This window comes from Parambassis ranga, chromosome 12, assembly GCF_900634625.1.
Source record: "Parambassis ranga chromosome 12, fParRan2.1, whole genome shotgun sequence".
Lineage (NCBI taxonomy): Eukaryota > Metazoa > Chordata > Actinopteri > Ambassidae > Parambassis > Parambassis ranga.
The window spans coordinates 16573964-16590726 of record NC_041032.1 but is presented as its reverse complement, the minus strand read 5'-3'; the positions used below and the strand labels follow the sequence as shown (position 1 = coordinate 16590726).

Below are 16763 nucleotides of genomic sequence, written 5' to 3'. Positions count from 1 at the left end.
AAAAAATCTGTTGGATTTATTTTCAAATGTTTGTGTAAATATTTTATTTAATGACAAATGAACACGATTGATGAAACAATCAGCTGATGGATGAACTGGGAGACAACAGTCCAGCGGAGACACTTCCTGCTTTATTTTAGATTAAAAACGTGGACTGTCCCTTTAAAGAAGTGAAACATGGCGGCGGCCCGCCTCCATCAGTAGTCGCTCCTTTGTCTGTATCTGTCCTGTCTCACTCTGTCTCCAGCCCAGTCCTCCTCCACCTGCTCCGGCCGGTCGTAGCCGGCGGTCCAGCGGGGGGTGTAGCGGGGGAGGGGAGGGGGAGCTGCCCGCCTCCTGTCCTGCTGCAGGCGGTGGCTGGGACGCCACTCCGGCTCTGAGGAAGGGAATCTGGACCAGGTGTCCTGCGGGTGTCTGTGTCTCCTCCACTGGTTGTCCGGGTGAGGGCGCGTCCATCGGTACGAGTGAGGAGGGTAAGGAGGAGGTGGAGAGGGGAGGAGCGGAGGGCAGGGGAGGAGGCCGTCCTGTGGAGGGCGGTGGTGGGAGCGAGGGGCCGATCCTCGAGGAGGTCTGAGGAGACAGAAAACAGCTGGTTCCTCTGCAGCTCTGGAAGAAGACGTCTGGACATTGTGGACCTACCTGTGCTGCCAGGAGTCGGCCCGGCGCGTCCGCCTGTCCTCCCTGCAGTCGGAGTCGGATGAGGAGTAGGACGGCCGGTGCGCGGCCTGACCCCTCTGTGGCTCCTGGTCAAACTCCTCCATCCCCTCATTGCTGTCAGAGCAGACACACCGACAGTCAGGAACCAATCAGAGCACAGACCAGCAGGAAACAGGAAGTGTTGCGTGGTGACAAAACACCAGATTCCTGCTGTTTGTTTACATCTTGTACACCTCACTGTAAACTGTAAACAAACAGCTGCTTCACCTCCTCTTCGGGCCTCGGTGAAGGTCGTCCAGGTAGTTCTGTCTCTCGATCATGTGACCCCGGGAGGCGTTGAACACTGAGGACGCACACACGTGTCAGACGCTGCACACAGACGCTAAAGTGTTAAAACCAGCCACAGAAACATCTGGACTCACACTCCACGGCCTCGGAGGGCTCCATCCCGTCCACGTCTATCAGATACCTGCAGGGCAGACACGTGTCAGCACACACACATGACCCGGGGCTCGCTGTGATGTCACAGCACCTACCTGCAGATCAGGTATCCGGTGCGGTTCAGGCCGTGTGTGCAGTGAACTCCGATCAGCTTATCTGCAACAGACAACACGATGATGTCACTGCAGAGCCGCTCTGTGATCACCTGGCGCCCACCGCCAACTTAATCAACACAATCACTCGACAACGGATTCACACTAACGAGCTGTCGGCTCCGCGGGACTCACCGTTACCCTGGTTCTCTCGTAGAAACCGGCTCACAGCTCGCTTGAAGCTCAGAATGGTGTCGTCACTGGGAACCTGATGACCGGCCGTGAAGATCTTCACACACAGCAGAGAGTCAGGGATGTCCTGCACACACACAGACACACACAGAGACACACAGAGACACACAGAGACACACACACAGAGACACACAGAGACACACACAGAGGCAGAGACACAGACACACACAGAGACACACACAGAGACACACAGAGACACACACAGACACAGAGACACAGACACACACACAGACACACACAGAGACACACACAAAAAAATTATTTGAATTTGTTGCAGAAACGGTTTAATCTGTTTTTATTTGTGTGTGTGTCTGTGAGAGTGTGTGTGCGTGTGCGTCTCTGTGTGTGTGTTACCTGCACTTTGTAGTATCTGGTGGTGAAGGTCAGGTCAATGATCAGACCGAGTTCCTGCTTTTCTTTGTTGAGAGCGTCCAGCAGCTCCCAGGGCCCGAAGACGTCCGAACAGTGGAGCTGACGGCTCAACGACTGGAGGACGGACACACAACCACACACACACACACACACACACAGAATTATTATTAAGAAACAATCAGACTATTAAAGAGTCCAACAGATGTTTAAACCTGTTTCAGAGGCACTTTGAAGGCGATGAATCGAGTCCCGCTGAGTCTCTTCCCGACAGCAGAGTAATCCAGCCACCTTTGAAACACACACACACACACACACACACACACACTTGTGATTCGGTGATGTGTGGTTGTAATCTACATAAATCTGATGAGCAGAGTTGAAATGGTTCAGAAGTTTCAGACACAGCTTGAACCTTGGTGTTTACATCGATTAGGAAACAGGTAACCATAGAAACGACTCTAATAACCTGCAGAGCATGTGTTCATGCACATTAGACTGTAAAACAGAACTAAACATATCTGTTCACACAGTATTTGTCTGTCTGACATGATCTGCTGAATGTCCTGAAGCAGATCAATAATCTAATCAATAACAGTATCACAGGTCTGCTCAGTTCCGGTCTCACCTGTCCGGGATCCCGTTCTTCTTCTTGGACATTTCTCCCTTTTGTTACAAACAAACTACAAACCAGTGAAATCCTGACGTAACCACGTGGACAAAGAGGCGGACAAACTGATTTCTTCCTCAGATGTGGGATTATAATCCGCCTCATGGGATCAGATTGAGTCTCGGAGTCTGCGTCACACTCTAAAGTTATTAAAAATCATCTTCGTGTCACATTTTCCATCTTTTTCATCCGTCGGACGCTCAAACCCGAAACTATCACACACAGCTGATTCTGTTCCACCGCGGGCGCATGTGGATGACGTCAGAGGCACAATCTGACGCCCGACCGCCACCTGGTGGCTGCTGGGGCGAGTTACACCAAAACATGTTTTTATTTTTACTTTTAAAATACAGTTTACAAAATATGTGAATAAGAATATTTATTGAATGTAATTCTTTTATTTTCAGATTATTTGACTTGAAGGGGTCGTTTTGGTTTCACTCATCACATGTGACCAGTGGAGGAGGAAGGACTGAAGCTGGTACTTAAGTAAAAGTCTTAAGTACTTTTAAATGTACTTAAAGTATTAAAGTAAAAGTACTCACACACTGAATATATATGATTGATTTCCAGAGGATGTGAACAGGTTAAAATAATCAAAGTCAAATGGAGCATGTGTAGTTAATGTCCATGTCCAGAAGCAGCTGTGGACAGGTCTGTGTGTCATGAGGCAGGCTGTGGACAGGTCTGTGTGTCCTGAGGCAGGCTGTGGGCATCAAGTGAACAGAGAGGCTGCTGATAACAAACAGGCATTCAGCATGTTTACTGTGTCAGTGTTCCTGCTGTAGATTCATGTGATGATTCATGTTCATCATTCATGGATGGACCTGTGTTAGCAGACAGCTAGGCCGCATGTGTCAAACTCAAACCCGGCCCACAGTAAAGTTCTGTCCGGCCCAAATCTTTTTGGTAAATGTAAGATTTTAATTTTTGATATGAATGTAAACTTTCCGCTGAATAACAGCACAGTAATATGAACAAACATGATTTATTTTGTGCATTAAAAATAGCAGCAAAGATCAGAGCTCAGGCTGTGAGAGCACAACAATAAGGTAAGAAGAAGCACGTGTAACGTATGTTCCACAGGAACAAACACAGTGAGAAGACGTTGCATCACTGGAAATTCAGCTGGAGTCGGCGGCCCGGAACAGGTTGTGTAACGTCAGTGACTTCACTGCAGGCTGTGCCCATACGAGGACAGGTAGGCGTGTGTTAAAGTGTTAAAGACGTCTGCTGACACACACACACACACACAGCCAGCATGCTGCAGAGCAGGACACTGAAGGCCAGCCAGGCGGACTGGAACCGCGCTCTGCTGGTGTCCGTGGGCCAGTTTCACCCGGGGGTCCCGCTGAACCAGAGGCCCGGAGTCAGGAGGGACACCACGACCCTCCACCGCACCCTCAGCAAGCTGGGCTTCAAGGTGGAGCTGCACAACGACCTGAACAGTGAGGAGATCTACGAGCTGTTCCTGGAAGGTAAGACGTGCTCCTGATCACATCCACAGGTCCAGCAGGTGGTTCTGTCTGAGCTGGGCTAAACATAAACCTACCAGAGGAAGCGTAGAAAGGCTTTGGTCACTGTAAAACTGCCAAAACCTTCTCAATGATCCCTAAGAACCAGGACCTGTTCAGCTAGAACCAGGACCTCCTACCAGGCCACTAGATTATCCTAAAGAACCTCCAGAACCTTTTCATAAGAACTCTGTCCACTAACAGGTGGAGCCTGACCTACAAAGACCACTAGATCCTCCAGAACCGCCTCCCCTCCACTACAAGCTGCTCCGGGGTCATCCCATAGGTCCCCCTCATTAACCTGGACCACATCCTGAAGGATCTCGTTGTGTTTTTGTCTTTATGTAACGCACACTCACAGACCTGTTTGTGAGCTGCACAGGGCGAGACCTTCAGTTTTACTGCTGCTTATCACTAATAGATAAAAAGCAGAGGCTCAGAGCTGTGGTGGAGCTGTGGTGGAGCTGTGGTGGAGCCGTGGTGGAGCTGTGGTGGAGCTGTGGTGGAGCGGTGGTGGAGGGGTGCGCTCGCTGCTTCAGCCTGTTCTGGACGCCCTGTTCTCAGCTGATTGATGACAGCATGTCTGTGAGCGTGGCGGTGACTGGGTGACTGTGTAATGCAGCAGGCGTGTCTGCTCTGTCTCTGCAGAGAGCCGGCGGCCTGTGAAGGAATGTTTCCTCGCCGTCCTCTCGTCTCACGGGGAGGAGGACCACGTGTTCGGGGCTGATGGGAAACCGGTCCAACTGTCTCAGATCTTTGCATATTTTGACAACGACTACATGGAGGACAAGACCAAACTGTTCCTCGTACAGGTAGGCGGGTTAACAAGTCACGTTGGGGTCAGTCTGCTTCTGATGCGTGACACTGAGGACTTTGGTTCTGCAGGCGTGTCGTGGCGGTGATCTGGATGACGGCGTGGAGGTCGACTCAGCTGTGAACAGCTTCTCACAGCACCGAGCTGTTCCTGTGGATACCGCCGTGATGTACGCCACCCCACCAGGTAAACACCTTCCACCGGTCACAGCACACAGAACCTCCTCAGATGCTCTAAATCAGAACCTTTTAAAGGACCGTTACAACATGTCTGTCCTCTTCTGCAGGTTACGCAGCTTTCATGAACCCCGCCGGATCCGTCTTCCTTCAGACGTTCTGCAATTTGTTAAACGATGAAAACTCCCAGAACCTGGAGCTGACTCGCCTGTTGACCCGCCTCTCCCACAGGGTGGCCTACACCTTCCAGGCCAAAGGGGGTGGGCTGGCAGGGAAGAAGGAGATGCCGTGCTTCATGACCCGGATGACCAGGGAAGTGTTCCCGTTTGTGAAGACGGAGAACGAGGGCGGAGTCAGTGGAATCTCAGCCACCTCGCTGGTTGGCCCAAAGAAAGTCAGAACACGGACTCCTTCCATCAGTTAGGCTGCATGCCGTACGTGACGGAATGTTGCAGCGCTGAGCGTCTCACATTCTGCACATACTGAACGCACCGTGTGCGAGGACTCTTTCACTGATGTTTAATATGTTTATAACGTCTTAATAAATGTTTCTATACGTTAATAACATGCTAAACGTTTTTTTTACGGTAATAATGTGCTTATAACCGTTTCTATATGTACATTTTTTTGCCAATATTGGGCAGCAGTGGCTCAGTGGTAGAGCAGGGTTGTCCAATAACGGAAGGTTGGTGGTTCGATCCCAACTCCTCCCTAGTCACTGTTGTGTGTCCTTGCGTCCTTTACCTGCATAGCCTCCAGTGCACTCGCAATTTCCCCATTGTGGGACTAATAAAGGTTTCTTAATTCTTAATAAATAAAGGGCTAATACATGTTTATATATGTTAGTAACATGTTAATAAATGTTTTTGTATATGTTAATAAGGTGCTAATAAATGTATCTATATGTTAATAAGGGCTAATAAAGTCTTTTTTTATGTGTGTCATATCTGAGAACATGAGTTGGTGTTTAACAGAAATCAGATCAGTGATGTGAGCGGCTCAAAGTGAAACTGACAAGGCGTCCTCAGTCTGTGTTCTTAAGGTGTGTGTGTTTGCTCAGCTACTGACGATGAGGTAAAGGCTTCACTCAGCCAGGAAACAGTCACTCTGTTTACAGCCTGGTGATAATCCGGCCTGCTCATAAAACAGTCATTATGTTACAGCGAGCTCTGCAGACAATCAGTCATTCAGTCAGTTTCTGCTGCTTTTACCGCCAGCTGGTCGGGTTTAACCCCTGAGAACCAGGGAAAAATTATTGAAACAGTTTGATTCCTCGTGCAGAGCTTTTACTGGCATGAGGAAACAATTCTGCGATTCCCTGCTCAGTGTGGGCGGAGTCAGAAGCAATCAGGCTCCGATCAGCAGGTTCAGTCCTGTGGAGGAGCTCAAAGGTCTGAGGAGACAAACAAGAGGGCAGCTTCACACAGAAGAGACAGCTTCACTGTGTACCTGTGACTTTAAGGTCATGAATATTCATCACTCTGGATCATAACCTCTTTCCTCAATACTGGGATAAAATCATGTCTCTTCTTTACATAAAAACACAATTAACTCGATATTATAAACTTAATAATGACTAACACCTCTCCATGCCTCTGAAGCAGCCGCAGAGCTAACGCTAGCTTCCAGCAGGCTGCTTCACCTCAGGGCTGAGATGTTTGGTGGTCACAGACCGCAGGCTCACCTTTCTACACACGACACCATATATGGACTTCCCCTTCAAGTTCTTACAGGAAGCAGGCTCACGTTACATAATTCATGAAGAACTTCTCCACACGCCTCAGGTGATTCAGGATGAGTCAACCTTCCCCCTGGGAAACCACTGACAGGAAATCAGCTGATCATTAACCTACAGAGCTCCCTCTGCGCCCTCATTTCTTTATTAACTGATTGATTCAAATGTCGTTTGTTCAGACAGGTTTAACTAACTTAGGGACGGTTCGGTACATGTGTCGGTTCAGTTCAGGACACGCTCATCAAGTCATGCAGAGCGGCATTTTTCCCACTGACACAGAGACGAGCGCTTCCAACTTGGCGACTCTCTCTGAGCGACTTTCTCTGGACCTTTTGGAGACTGACCTGAAAGCACGCATGGTTCTGCAGTGACTGTCCTCAGCGAGCAGTGACCATGAGCATGTTGGATCATTAGGATATATATTTCATGCTGATCTGTGGTAACTGGTGCAGTGCAGGTCATTTGTCATTCTAACTGTTGAGAGCTTTAAATCACGTTGGGTCCTTTAAGCTGAACCATTTACACAGACGTCTCCTGACGCCTGAACACGCTGCACTGAGCCTCTACAGGAACTGAGGCGACGACAGCGGCTCAGAACTGGGTGAATATTTATTAACACAGAGGAGGAACCAGAAAATAGATTTACACTCGTTACTACCAGGTGAAAAAAACAAACAGCCCCGTGGACTTTGTAAAAAGAGTTTTAGAAAAAGTGACAAAAAATACAGTTTCATGGAGTCAAATATTGACCAAAGAGTCCGTACTAATAGAAAAGGTGATACATCTATAAAAAAGCGTAAAAACCGGAGGCCTATTTACAGCGGTACAAAGGGGGGGGGGGGTCTTTGTTGGCTCCTCAGAGCTGATTGGTTCTTCGCAGGGAGAAGGCCTGCATTAAGGCACCGTGAGCCGAGGTAGGAGGCGGGACCAGGAAAGGCGGAGGGGGAGGGGGGGGAGGCGAGCCTCTGGAGGGAGCAGTGTAGGGTGAGGAGGTGGGGGTGTCAGAGGAGGAGGAGGGTGTGGAGGACCCGGGGGTGACGGTGCTGCGGCTCAGTGGGGTCCGGTGGGGCTTGGTGGTGAGGGACAGCGGCTGGAGCTGCTCGCCGTCCGGTGACATGTGCCCGCCGTAGGATGAGTGCGTGTGCTCGGTGTGTGTGGCGGCCGGGGCGGCGGGGGAGGCCAGCGCCGTGGTGGGCGTCGCCGGGGAGTCCAGAGAGGAGGCGGGGCTGGCCTGGGACAGGTGGGTGTGCGTGAGGTGGGAGACGGTGTGCGGCCGCGTGTGCGCAGTCTGTGTGTGGGGGGCGTGCATGAGTGGCGTCTCCTCGCGAGGGCGCTTCAGCTGCGGCAGGAAGTCCTCTGCGGGTGCCGAGGTGGTGGCGGCGGCGGCAGCTACACGAAGAAAAACACAGAAAGGCCCGTTAGTCACACATCTGAGGAGATCTGAGAAGAACCAGGCAGGTGGTCACATGAGCCTCACCTTCCAGCTGAGCGTCACACTTCCTCTTCCTCTTCTTCTTCTTTCCCTGCACAGAAACACACAGCTGAGCATCTACGTGTGGCAAAACACACCCTGTGTGTGTGTGTGTGTGTGCGTCTGTGTGTGTGTCTGTGTGCGTCTGTGTCTGTGGACTCACGTAGTTGTCTCTTGCAGACCAGTTGGGGTGCAGCTCTGAGTGGAGGAGTCTCTCTTTTCGAGCCATGTCATAGTATTTGGCCTGATCCTCTTTTTTCAGTGAGTGCCACTGTGGACGGACAACAACAAAATGTTCACAGCTGACATCTACACACACAGTTAAACACAGTTAAACAACGTTAAACACATTTAAACACAGTTAAACTGCACGCTCTTCTGAGTCAGACCGACCCTCTGTCCCAGTATCTGGTTGATGGTGGCGCTCTCCTTCACTTTGCACTGAGCCACCACTTTGGGCCTCTCCTCTCTCATGTACAGCATGAAGGCGTTGAGCGGCTTCTTCACGTAGGACCTCCTGTCATCCTCTTTGTCCTGCTGCATGTCAGGGTCTGGCTTCCTGCAGGAGAACACAGTCAGAGACGGATGTTAGCTCGGTGGGTCGGCAGACAGGAAGGTGAGAGGGGAACGTTCCGTTACCCCGGCTGGCTGCTGCCTCCGGGCTCCTGCTTCACGGCCGTGGAGACGATGGCGGGGTGAGGAATAGAGGACTGCGGGGTCGGCACCAAGCGTGGAGAGAAGCTGCGTGACACCAGGCTGCAGACAGAACAACATCAAATGTTTCATACGAGGAAATGAGGAAAAACTGGTTCCTGCTGACTGAAGCGAAAACGTCCTGGGAGACGTTCGGCGTGGACGCGCTCAGACAGGAAACTCACTCACCTGGACATGGAGGCGTTCATGGCCAGAGCTGCAGGTGAGAAGCCCCCCGCGATGGGATACATGGGCTGTCCCGGGCTGCAGAGACAAGCACACTGTCAAACAGGAAGTCCTCACAGAGGAGGAGTCGGCTCCTATTAACCTGACAGCAGTTCGACCGGTCGCTCTGCACTGTGAAAACCCTGAGGGCAGCTCGTTCTGCCATACATGGAGAGTACAGGACTGTTTAGAGCTTCAGACACAGACGATGCATTCAAGGAACTTCCACGTCTCATGATTGAGTCCGTGTGTTTCAGTCTTGGCTGTGATGGCTCTGAGGAACGGTACAGGAAGTCACTCCTGCCGTCAGAGTCAGAGCTGCTCACACACTTCAACTAAAGCATCGTATATGCTGCTGCTACAACTTAACTTCCCTTAAGGATTCCATAAGGGATTATTAAATCTTAAAAAAATGCATCTGAGCGACACACACATCTGTACCAGATGCTAAACATGGCTGCACAGCGTGTTCTACTCACAGCCATCCCAGAGGGTGCGGGATCTGAGCCATGCCTCCAGGAGAGACCGGGTAGCAGGCTGTGTGAGGGGTCCTCGACATGCCTGCGTCACACACACACACACACACACACACACACAGTGAGTTACAAACAGTGTGTGTGTTTTGTTGGATTTTAGGTGGAGGGGCGGGGGGGAACACACTGCTTACCTGCATCAGGAGAGAAGCCGGGGGAGGCCCTCTGAGGGGAGAAGGCCTCTGGGCTGTAGGACAGCAGGGGGGACAGGTGGGTCATGTGGGGGTGCTGCACCACGGGTACACTGTTAGACTGTCAACACACACACACACACACACACACACACGTCAACAACAGCACAAAACGTTCCATGTGTTGTTTTTAAACATTGATTTAATCTGCTCTAGAGTAAAAATACAGACTATTAAAGTTAAACTATATTATTCTCATATTATGACATTAAACGACCACTAACTCCTGCTGCACAGCAGAACACACTCCTGACACACAACTCCTTTATACCTGGAGGACATAGTTGTTTACTCGACCTTATTACGTTAACTTTATCTTAGTTTTATGATTATTTCATGTTAATTATTATATGTTTTATGTACGCACCAATCACTAAGGAAATTCCTAGTACTGTGAATCCCCTTCACTTACATGGCAATAAACACGATTCTGATTCTGAAAAGATCTGCTGCCCTCTACAGGCTGACAGCAGGAACTGCAGCACCAGAGTAACAAAGAAAACTTACTGATGTATGTGACCTGAGACTCATCATCAACAGGGAAGCCATGATGGAGTCACATGACCAAGACTCAGAGAGTCTGACCTGCAGCTGATCTCTGAATACCTGAGTTACTCTGCACACACACTCTGCCTGCAGGCAGGACGGAGTGTGTGTGTGTGTGTGTGTGTGTGTGTGTGTGTGTGTGTGTAGAGGAGCAGTGACCAATGGGAGCACTCTGACTGATCATGTGACAGGAGTTTTTAGCTTCAGTCCACTCAGAGCTGCTGTTCAGTGATGGAGGTCTTACCAGGTGTGTGGGTGTAGCAGAGTCTCTGATCACTGCTCGTCCTGGAACATCGAGCAGAGGCCATTGAAACGGCAGGTACTGTGGAGCAGAACACACAGACACAGGCAGTCATGATGGTGGCACTGGTTAAAGCTGTGCAAACAAATCAGATAAATCAATGTTACGGCACGCTTATTAAAGTGTTGTTCTGAGTGCAGAGGCCTGCAGGGAGGAACCGGAGGAGGAAACATCAGATCAGATCAGGACGAAGCAGTAGACATGATGATTCTTAGAACAAGTCCTCAGACTGTGTGGTTGAAAGGTACTTGAATGCATCGTACAAACACTCAGAGAGCGTCTGTACTGTATGTTGCATTTAATGCCCCACATACTCCTGCTGTGTAACCCTGAGAGAAGATAACACATCACTGCCTCCCACATGTTGACATTCCTTCAGACCAAAAACACAGCGCGCACTCCTGCACACACCTTCCTCTGTGTGTGTGTGGAGGCTGGCAACCTCTCCACAGGAGGTCAACTGGAAAGTATCAAGAGTGTACAGAGTGTGCGCTCAGACAAAGAACAGCCTAAAGGTCTGCCCCCCATCCTACCCACACACACGAGCGGAGGTCCCAGTGTTGACGAGTTGTCTAAAAGCAGGGAGCCCAGCACTCATTCAACTGTGAGTGACGTCAGCTGTGACCTCTGACCCCACAGGGGACGAGTGGATCCAGAGCAGACAGGCGGAGGACGGGGTCGATATCTCCTCCTGACAGGTTTCAATCATCCATCAAACCCACCTGCAGCACCATGTCGGCTGTTGACTCGCTGCTTTGTCTGCTGGCAACACAACCTGATTGGTTTCAAGCCCTCACATGACTTCTTATCCCCCACCCTCCAGGCTCCGAGCTGGTGTTGAACCAGGTTTGGTTCTGTCCAATCAGAGTCCAGTCAGGAGGTGCTGTCAGTTCTGTCTGTGTCTGTTGCTTCATGAAGACTTTTCTGCTTTGAGGTAACCAGGGAGCAGCTGTGCCCTTCACACAGTCTGTAAGGCTGAGGTGTAGATCAGGCCCAGAGACTGAGCAAAGAGTCGTTACAGGGACTGTGTTACAGGAACTGCTCCTTTAATACCAACAGAGCCTCAACACAAACAATCAAACAGCCACACAACCAGGAACACACACACTGACAGGGAAGTGAGTGCTGCCACTTTCCTCATCTCAGCTCTGTCTGTGCACACACACATGTACACACTACCACACCTCCACACACACACAGACACACATACACAGACACACATACACAGACACACACACACACAGACACACACACAGACACACAAACACCTCCACACACACACACACACAGACACACACAGACACACACACACAGACACACAGTGAGTCCACAGCGCAGCTTCATCCCCCATTCAGAGGCCCGAGGAAGCTCTGGCTGAGAGTGCTAACTGGATCCAGCTGTTGGAAATACCAGGAAACACACACACACACACACACACACACACACACACACACACACACACACAGACACACACGCTCTGAGTCTATTACTGAGGGAAGCATAAAATCCCAGTGTGAGTACAGGGGAAAGTTATTAGGCTTACTGCTGTTTACGAAGCACTGCAGGGTGCACACACACAGACACACACAGACACAAAGGGCCGTTCAGAGCAACACAACGTTAACGTCCACAGAGTCCACAATGAATCCTATCAAACCACTTTATACAGAACTTTCAGAACTAAACAGCAAGATTCAGATGTTTTAAACTGTCCGCTGCAGAAGGAGACTACGGCAGCTCTCTGACCGGCACCAGCACCAGCACCAGCACCAGCACCGGCACCTCTCTGACCTGCTGCTCTTTAAAGAAGCCCTGAGAGTCCAACATGAAGCTGTGAAGTTCTCGGTCTGAAGGAGGAAAAATCTTAATTTTAAGAGAACAAAAAGGATTTGAGGAAGAGCTTGGACGTCTTTCACATTAAATGTTTACTTTTATGAGGTGAAGCCACACGGAGCTGCAGATTTTACTACACTACAAAGATAAACTGACAAATTGACATGTTCTTTCAAGAAGACAGTCAGACACTCACTAAAACACAGACAGCTGTAGTCCGAGATCCAGATGAGGCCTTAGACCTCTACAGCTGTGAAGGTTAACAAACAAAACCCCCTCTTTGTGTTTAGTGTGTGTCACTGTTTACGCTGACCAGCGGGGTGGGGGTGGAGGTGTGGGTCAAGGTCCCCCCCCCCCGTCAGGTTCTCCAGCCTGAAACAGGCCGAGCAGCAGCTCACTGTCAGGACGCTGAGAAAAGGCTGCGTTTACACATTTAACCTGCTCAGTGAGGATGTATTGATAAGTTTAATGAGATGTAACGACCCCCCCCCCCCCCCCCCCCGGAGCCAATCATTAGGACCATTCAGAGCTGCTAATGACAACAATGAGCTCCTGAGAGGAGGGGCGGGCCGTACAAAGCTGAGGAATGCAGGTGTTTGTGTTTGGGCGGGTATGTCTGTGTGTGTTTAGCCTGTGTGTGTGTGTGTGTGTGTGTGTGTGTGTGTGTGTGTGTCTGAGTCAAATCCGCAGAGGAAAGACTTTCAAAACAAACCAGAGGAAAAGGAGCCACAGGTCTGTGTCAGATGGAGGCCCGACACTGAATACACTGAGTCAGGTTAATGTCATTATTCTGCCTGCTGCTCGATGGAAACAATCATGGCTACAAGCAGAGAGCGCAGACGTGTGTGTGTGTGTGTGAGCCCTCAGAATGAATGAGAGCTAATCATCATCAGTCACACACACACATAAAGTCATGATCCCAGCTGGGTGATGAGCTGCAGCTCACAGTAAAGCGCTGGGATCTCTCCCCACGCCTGAGGTCACCAAAAACACACGTTAACTCCTCAACCTGCCGCAGAGGCAACTTTCAGATTACGAGCCGCAAGAGTTTATTAAAGCGCCAGCTAGCATGGCTGTAATCCCGGCTGAGCTCCCACACAGCTGCAGGGGGAGCCGGGGAGACGCTGCCAGTCCTGCTGTGTGCTGCTCACAGCTAATCTGCAGCAGCTCGCTCCTGCAGGCAGGCTGTGTTCAGGCCTGTCCGGCTATCACCAGCCTCCTTATCACAACACACACATCCAGCCGGCAACAAAGACGGCTCTCTGGCAGCGCTGCACGTATTCATCCTGCAATTTGTACAACTATTTCCTCACAATGTGAAGCAGCACGCCGCTGCTCCCGGTGAGAGCAGCTCCACATGACGTCAGCGCCTCGTGAACCTCTGCGCCTGCAAGCTATCATGACGGATCCCTGAAACCCTGAGTGTTGACTGAAGTTCATGATCGAATGATCAGATTACTTTCCTGCTCAATCAATAATTACCCAGAAGATGAAAGATGTCAGAGTCTCTCTTAGTCCTAATCCCAGAGATTATGGCTCTCAGTGTGTGGAGCAGGACCCCCCCCCCCCCAAAGGAGGCCACAAGACCACCTCAGCTCAGCAGCTATATAACTTATATGATAACATTCTGATCACGCGGAGCTCAAAATGTCCGAAAAGACACGACAACAACGATGTAAACATCAGCTCAGCACCTGCACTAACCCACAGCCAGCGCTGCTGCCACCTGTCAGTTAATCACCAGGAAGAGTGTGTGTGTGTGTGATCCTACCGTCCGAGCGCTCGGTGTGAGGGCCCCGTTGGCGAGGTAGGGACTACAGAGGTTCCCGAGGTCCGGGATCATGAAGAAGGGGTATCCCATGTACGGAGACGGCTGAAAGAGACCTCCGTCCTGCCTCCTCAGAGCTGAGAAACAAGGGCAACGTCAGGATGAGGAACACGTTCGCAACCTGACGACACTTTAACTCTGACCGTGCCACAGACTGAGACACAGAGACCCACAATCACAATGATCTATTCTAAAAGTTCTGGTTTGAATTTGGATCTCATTTGAAGGAATAAACCAGAGTCAGGCGTTCCTCAGGGAAGCTGCCTGGGTCCTCTGAGGTCCTCCTTCAGGTGAGCCTGGTCCTCGGTCTTGGCAGGGTGGACCGCTGTTACACAACACACATGCTCTTCTAGGAAAATCTATTGATACGCTCGAATTAAATCAAAAGTCCATTCTCAGCTTTGAATGGATTTCCACGTGGTCTCAGGGCTCTGCTGGATCAGGACCACAGCACAGAGGTAGGTCCCTGTTGTTCTGAATCCTCCTAAATCCTTTGTTTGTGGTTGTTTACATAAAAAGCACCAGGACTAAGAACAGAGGGCTGCAGCCTGCTTCACACACTTTTAAAAGTGTTCTGATCCCCAACATGTGATCATCACTGATCAGAATCGATAAGAAAAGGATCAATAATCGATGCCTGCATACCTTCTTCGAACAGCTGGCTGCTTCTGGCCCTGCTCTCCACATCTGGATGGGGCTTGGGGCGCCTGTCCGCCTGCAGAGGAGAGAGCACACAGAGCGGGGTGAACACAGCCGGAGGAGCCCGGCGGAGACGGAGGAGGAGGAGGAGCGGACACTTGAACTCACCTCCGAGTCTGAGCTGCTGTTGGTCTCGGACTCGTTGACCAGGGAGGACTTGACATCGTCCAGGTCCCGCTCTGCGGACACGTTCCGCTTCTCCTCCTGCTCCCCTTCGTCTTTGAAGGCGATCAGCTCGTCGCTGGCTCCCAGGTCGTCCCCGTCCCCGCTCAGCTGCGGCATGTCTGGACGTTAGCTGCGGCGGCTAACGGCTCAGGCTCGGTCACACCGAGTTTGGCTGATTTACAGTTTGTAAAAAAAACAACATACAACAGTAAAAAAAACACCGAACAAAGTGCTCGGCTAACTGCGCCGGGCGGCCGGGGGCAGGTTAGCTGTGGCCGCGGCGGAGTTGCGCGTGTTTTCCGCCCGTTAAGTCGTAAACAAACCGCCGCTTCACAAACTGCCAGGCTAGCTAGCTGCCTGCGGCGTTCACGGACACGGACGTTACAGTTTCTGACGTCGAATTCCTGGGCTGTGGAAGTCCTGCTCGAGCCTCGGTCCACCCAGAAAACAGTCCACGGACGAGAACCGCTCCACAGAGATCACCAGCACCAGTCATAACCCACGCAGAGCCGCGGACATGGTGGAAAACACGCCGTTCACTGCGCCTGAAAAGTTTCCTCCCGTGCAGTCACTCCAGAGGGAACAGTCGAGGCCCGGTCTGACTGGATCCCTGCATCCTCGGAACCGCGCATAATTCCCACAAACTGCGTGTTTTTCTACTGCGGACGTTTCCGCGTTTTGCAGAGTTTTGCTGAGTGTGGAGGTTTTTCTGGAGGCGTGGGAAACACACGGGCTGAAGTGGAAGGAGAAGGCGAGCGAGGCTGCTCGGACTCACCGAGGAGGAGGAGGAGGAGGAACCCCGCAGACCCGGGATCAGCGCGGAGGAGCGGCTCTGTGGGGCCCACAGGCTGGAGGACTGATCCCAGACCGGGGACAACAGGTTGGACCTCCACGGAGAGGAGGAGGAGGAGGAGGAGTCTGCGGGGAAGAAAGGAGACGTTCACAGCTTAAAGGAGCAGTTAGACACTTTTCTGACCTCATGACCCGAAGATGGAGGCAGAGCGCTGAAGCCACGCCCCTTCCGGTGGAGCACCGTGACGCTTTTCACAAATCAGAGTCACAAATAGTTTATTGATCCATGATCATTTTGATTCAACGGTAAAACATGTTTAACTCAACACAAACATTAACAGATGTGTTTCCAGGGGACCACAAACCCAGACGGACCCAGTACACCCCTGAAGGTTAGCTAGCATGTTTGCTAATTTCATATATTTACACAGCTAGCAGCTAAAGCATCACAGAATCAGCTAGCTATGCTGTTTGCTAACATTAGTATTCACACAAGTAGCACAGAAATAATTAGCATCACATGAATGACTTAGCTAGGACGCATGCTAACAGTGTTGGCTAACACTGTCACATGACCGCCTCCGTTTTGATTGGACAGCAGCAGCAGAGCTGTCCTGCCCCGGCGGCCTGTGCTCCAGCAGGCCGTTAGTTTTCCTTTGTAAACACAAAGAAATACATAAACATGCTCATTACGGCCCCACAGGCAGCTGAAGGAGCCCCCGCCGAGCCAGCCTGGTGCTAATTAGGCTGAACTGGCTCGTACGCC

At 51.0% G+C, this 16763-nt stretch overlaps 3 protein-coding genes across 3 annotated transcripts; 1 reads left to right on the top strand and 2 right to left on the bottom strand.

Moving 5' to 3' along the window:
* Positions 1–27: 27 nt before the first annotated feature.
* dusp11 (dual specificity phosphatase 11 (RNA/RNP complex 1-interacting)) lies at positions 28–2733 on the bottom strand. Its single transcript, XM_028418140.1, has 9 exons — positions 2440–2733; positions 2027–2102; positions 1797–1928; positions 1386–1509; positions 1194–1254; positions 1080–1126; positions 925–1000; positions 640–771; positions 28–570 (listed from the first exon to the last, which is right to left on the bottom strand). Exons 1-9 carry the CDS (start codon positions 2469–2471, stop codon positions 198–200), a joined length of 1053 nt encoding a protein of 350 aa, XP_028273941.1. The 5' UTR covers positions 2472–2733; the 3' UTR covers positions 28–197.
* A 970-nt stretch (positions 2734–3703) lies between these two features.
* LOC114443852 (caspase-3-like) lies at positions 3704–5895 on the top strand. The gene is made up of 4 exons (XM_028418199.1): positions 3704–3959; positions 4644–4807; positions 4881–4995; positions 5096–5895. The coding sequence occupies exons 1-4, from the start codon at positions 3743–3745 to the stop codon at positions 5407–5409; spliced, it is 810 nt and encodes a 269-aa protein (XP_028274000.1). The 5' UTR covers positions 3704–3742; the 3' UTR covers positions 5410–5895.
* A 1416-nt stretch (positions 5896–7311) lies between these two features.
* Positions 7312–16242, bottom strand: LOC114444058 (transcription factor 7-like 1-B). The gene is made up of 12 exons (XM_028418469.1): positions 15149–16242; positions 14987–15056; positions 14285–14418; positions 10624–10701; positions 9777–9894; positions 9589–9670; positions 9074–9148; positions 8831–8947; positions 8585–8750; positions 8355–8462; positions 8198–8243; positions 7312–8109 (listed from the first exon to the last, which is right to left on the bottom strand). Exons 1-12 carry the CDS (start codon positions 15320–15322, stop codon positions 7577–7579), a joined length of 1701 nt encoding a protein of 566 aa, XP_028274270.1. The 5' UTR covers positions 15323–16242; the 3' UTR covers positions 7312–7576.
* Between the last annotated feature and the right edge of the window lie 521 nt (positions 16243–16763).

Coding starts and splice junctions, on each gene's coding strand:
- dusp11 (XM_028418140.1), bottom strand. CDS start 2,471: ATGTCCAAGAAGAAGAACGGGATCCCGGACAG. Junction 1,929..2,026: donor TCAAAGTGCCTCTGAAACAG/GTTTAAACATCT, acceptor TCCGTCCTCCAG/TCGTTGAGCCGTCAGCTCCA. Junction 1,255..1,385: donor ACGAGAGAACCAGGGTAACG/GTGAGTCCCGCG, acceptor TGTCTGTTGCAG/ATAAGCTGATCGGAGTTCAC.
- LOC114443852 (XM_028418199.1), top strand. CDS start 3,743: ATGCTGCAGAGCAGGACACTGAAGGCCAGCCAGGCGGACTGGAACCGC. Junction 3,960..4,643: donor CTACGAGCTGTTCCTGGAAG/GTAAGACGTGCT, acceptor CTGTCTCTGCAG/AGAGCCGGCGGCCTGTGAAG. Junction 4,996..5,095: donor GATGTACGCCACCCCACCAG/GTAAACACCTTC, acceptor CCTCTTCTGCAG/GTTACGCAGCTTTCATGAAC.
- LOC114444058 (XM_028418469.1), bottom strand. CDS start 15,322: ATGCCGCAGCTGAGCGGGGACGGGGACGACCTGGGAGCCAGCGACGAG. Junction 9,895..10,623: donor CTGCTACACCCACACACCTG/GTAAGACCTCCA, acceptor GTGTGTTGACAG/TCTAACAGTGTACCCGTGGT. Junction 8,244..8,354: donor GGTCTGCAAGAGACAACTAC/GTGAGTCCACAG, acceptor GTTTCTGTGCAG/GGAAAGAAGAAGAAGAGGAA.